Here is a 1,738-nt window from a genome sequence, read left to right as displayed (position 1 = left end):
AAAGGCAGAATGCGAGAAAACCACGTTACATTTCTCGAAGTACGTCGCGAGTAGCAGTGTTAATAGAAAAAATATCGTGATTCCATGAGGTTCATGCGGAACAAGTGTGAAGGGCACTACCTACTAGCTCAAAACCCCTATTTGAATGGTAACATATGTTGCAAAACGCAACTGCACATACTGTACTGTGCTGAGCTTTCTCATCCTTGCTTTACCCTGACTGGTACAGCCCCCTCTTCCTAACTAGAGATAGGACGGGTGTGGCGGACACCACCATAGGCTTTGTGGAATGCTCAGACAAGCATGTGTAGGGTAGTGTAGGCATGGTCGATCTGGCGTTGGGGATGTGATATTGGAACTGAAAGTAGTTTATGTTGATTCGGGGTGGCACACGGGAAATGGTCTTCACCTTGTTGACGGGAGTTGATGTTCGTTGACATGAACTCGCTGGCATCGGTAGTCCTTCGAAGGTCGAAAGAGGGGCGGAGCTGTAGTCCCAAAGTAAGGGATGTCGCCAATAAAGACAGCGCGGATATGAATGCAAGAACTCTGCCGGAATACCTACGTTATGCTCTCTTTGCACAAGTTGAGCTATCGAAATATTGATAATGTCGACAGCAAGGAAGGATCAAAAACTGCCTCTGATATGGACAACTTTCCCCGATCTCCATAGCTCTAGCTGGTGCTGTCCATGGCAGCCAGCTAACCCCTTTCCTTTACGTCTTGCTACCGACAATATGGCGAACAAGACAGACACCTACGCCCTGCACTCGCGCGGCACTGATCCGCAGAATCTCCTGGAGCCATCGCTCCGCCACAGCGTGTACCTCTCGCGCTTCTGGAACGAATCCTGTTTCGGCGTGACACTAGCCGACGTTGTTCCCCTCGCCGCTCGGCTTGACCGTATCTCTGCCGTCACCGCCCCTCCCACCCCTTTTCTCTGCCTCCTCCTCAAGCTGCTACAGCTATCCCCCCAGGAACCCGAGATCGCCGTGTTTCTTATGCAAAACGACTATAGATACGCGCGCCTGCTCGGAGCCTTTTACGTGCGGCTCGCCCTACCGCCTCCTGCGAGAACATCCCGTTGTTGGCATCACGCTGCCGCGCTTACCGCCCAGGCATGTCGTCGAGGAGAGCTTTGTGCAGCTGCCACCTCGACCTCAGCTTCTGCAAGGCTTGTAGGCAATGGGCGTCAGCGCGGATGCCGCGCATAAATCCGTAGCTGTGACACTTGGTCAGAAGATACCGTGATGTCAGGCTCGGTATACTGAAACGATGCCTCGAGCACGGCTAGCGCAGTGCACATGGAGAACTCGCCAAGCACTTCCGGAACGGGTTCCTCGCGAAACGAGAAGTGCCCTATCGTCAGCGTAGCTGTTTCTCCCAGCGCAATCATGGACCATGATTGCTCTCCGCTCGCTCGTAAATCATGTTTTTGCGCGCAATTGCGCGCAAAAACTGCCAGATAATGCTGCAAAATGAAAAAATCACCACTTCGGCCTTCTTCAGGCGACCCACCGATAATCGCGATCAACCATCGAAATCGAGATCCCCCATGCCTTCCTAGGGTCCCTGTAGCCCATCTCCATGCAGTGTCTCCCATTGTCTAAAGTCGTTTCTTCATGAAGAATCATCAAGTTTCTCAGTTTCTGCATGAATAAACAAGCAAAAAGCAAAAATGAAAAAACAACCCGAAATCGCGTTGCCGGGCAACAATGTAAGGCTGTGGGTCCCCACA

General features: G+C 52.0%; 2 protein-coding genes across 2 annotated transcripts; one reads left to right on the top strand and one right to left on the bottom strand.

Annotated features, from left to right (window-relative positions):
• Positions 1 to 608: 608 nt before the first annotated feature.
• CHC_T00003893001 (hypothetical protein) lies at positions 609 to 1,214 on the top strand. Its single transcript, XM_005715089.1, has one exon. The coding sequence runs from the start codon at positions 609 to 611 to the stop codon at positions 1,212 to 1,214; it is 606 nt and encodes a 201-aa protein (XP_005715146.1).
• A 39-nt stretch (positions 1,215 to 1,253) lies between these two features.
• Positions 1,254 to 1,403, bottom strand: CHC_T00003892001 (hypothetical protein). Its single transcript, XM_005715088.1, has one exon. It carries the CDS (start codon positions 1,401 to 1,403, stop codon positions 1,254 to 1,256), a length of 150 nt encoding a protein of 49 aa, XP_005715145.1.
• Between the last annotated feature and the right edge of the window lie 335 nt (positions 1,404 to 1,738).

The sequence above is a fragment of the Chondrus crispus genome, genomic scaffold, assembly GCF_000350225.1.
Source record: "Chondrus crispus Stackhouse genomic scaffold, scaffold_204, whole genome shotgun sequence".
NCBI classification, from domain to species: domain Eukaryota; phylum Rhodophyta; class Florideophyceae; order Gigartinales; family Gigartinaceae; genus Chondrus; species Chondrus crispus.
Note: the sequence above shows the minus strand (reverse complement) of the source record. Positions and strands in the feature narration are given on the sequence as shown.

What these genes read in the sequence shown, in the direction of transcription:
- CHC_T00003893001 (XM_005715089.1), top strand. Translation starts at nt 609, where the DNA reads ATGTCGACAGCAAGGAAGGATCAAAAACTGCCTCTGATATGGACAACT.
- CHC_T00003892001 (XM_005715088.1), bottom strand. Translation starts at nt 1,403, where the DNA reads ATGGTCCATGATTGCGCTGGGAGAAACAGCTACGCTGACGATAGGGCA.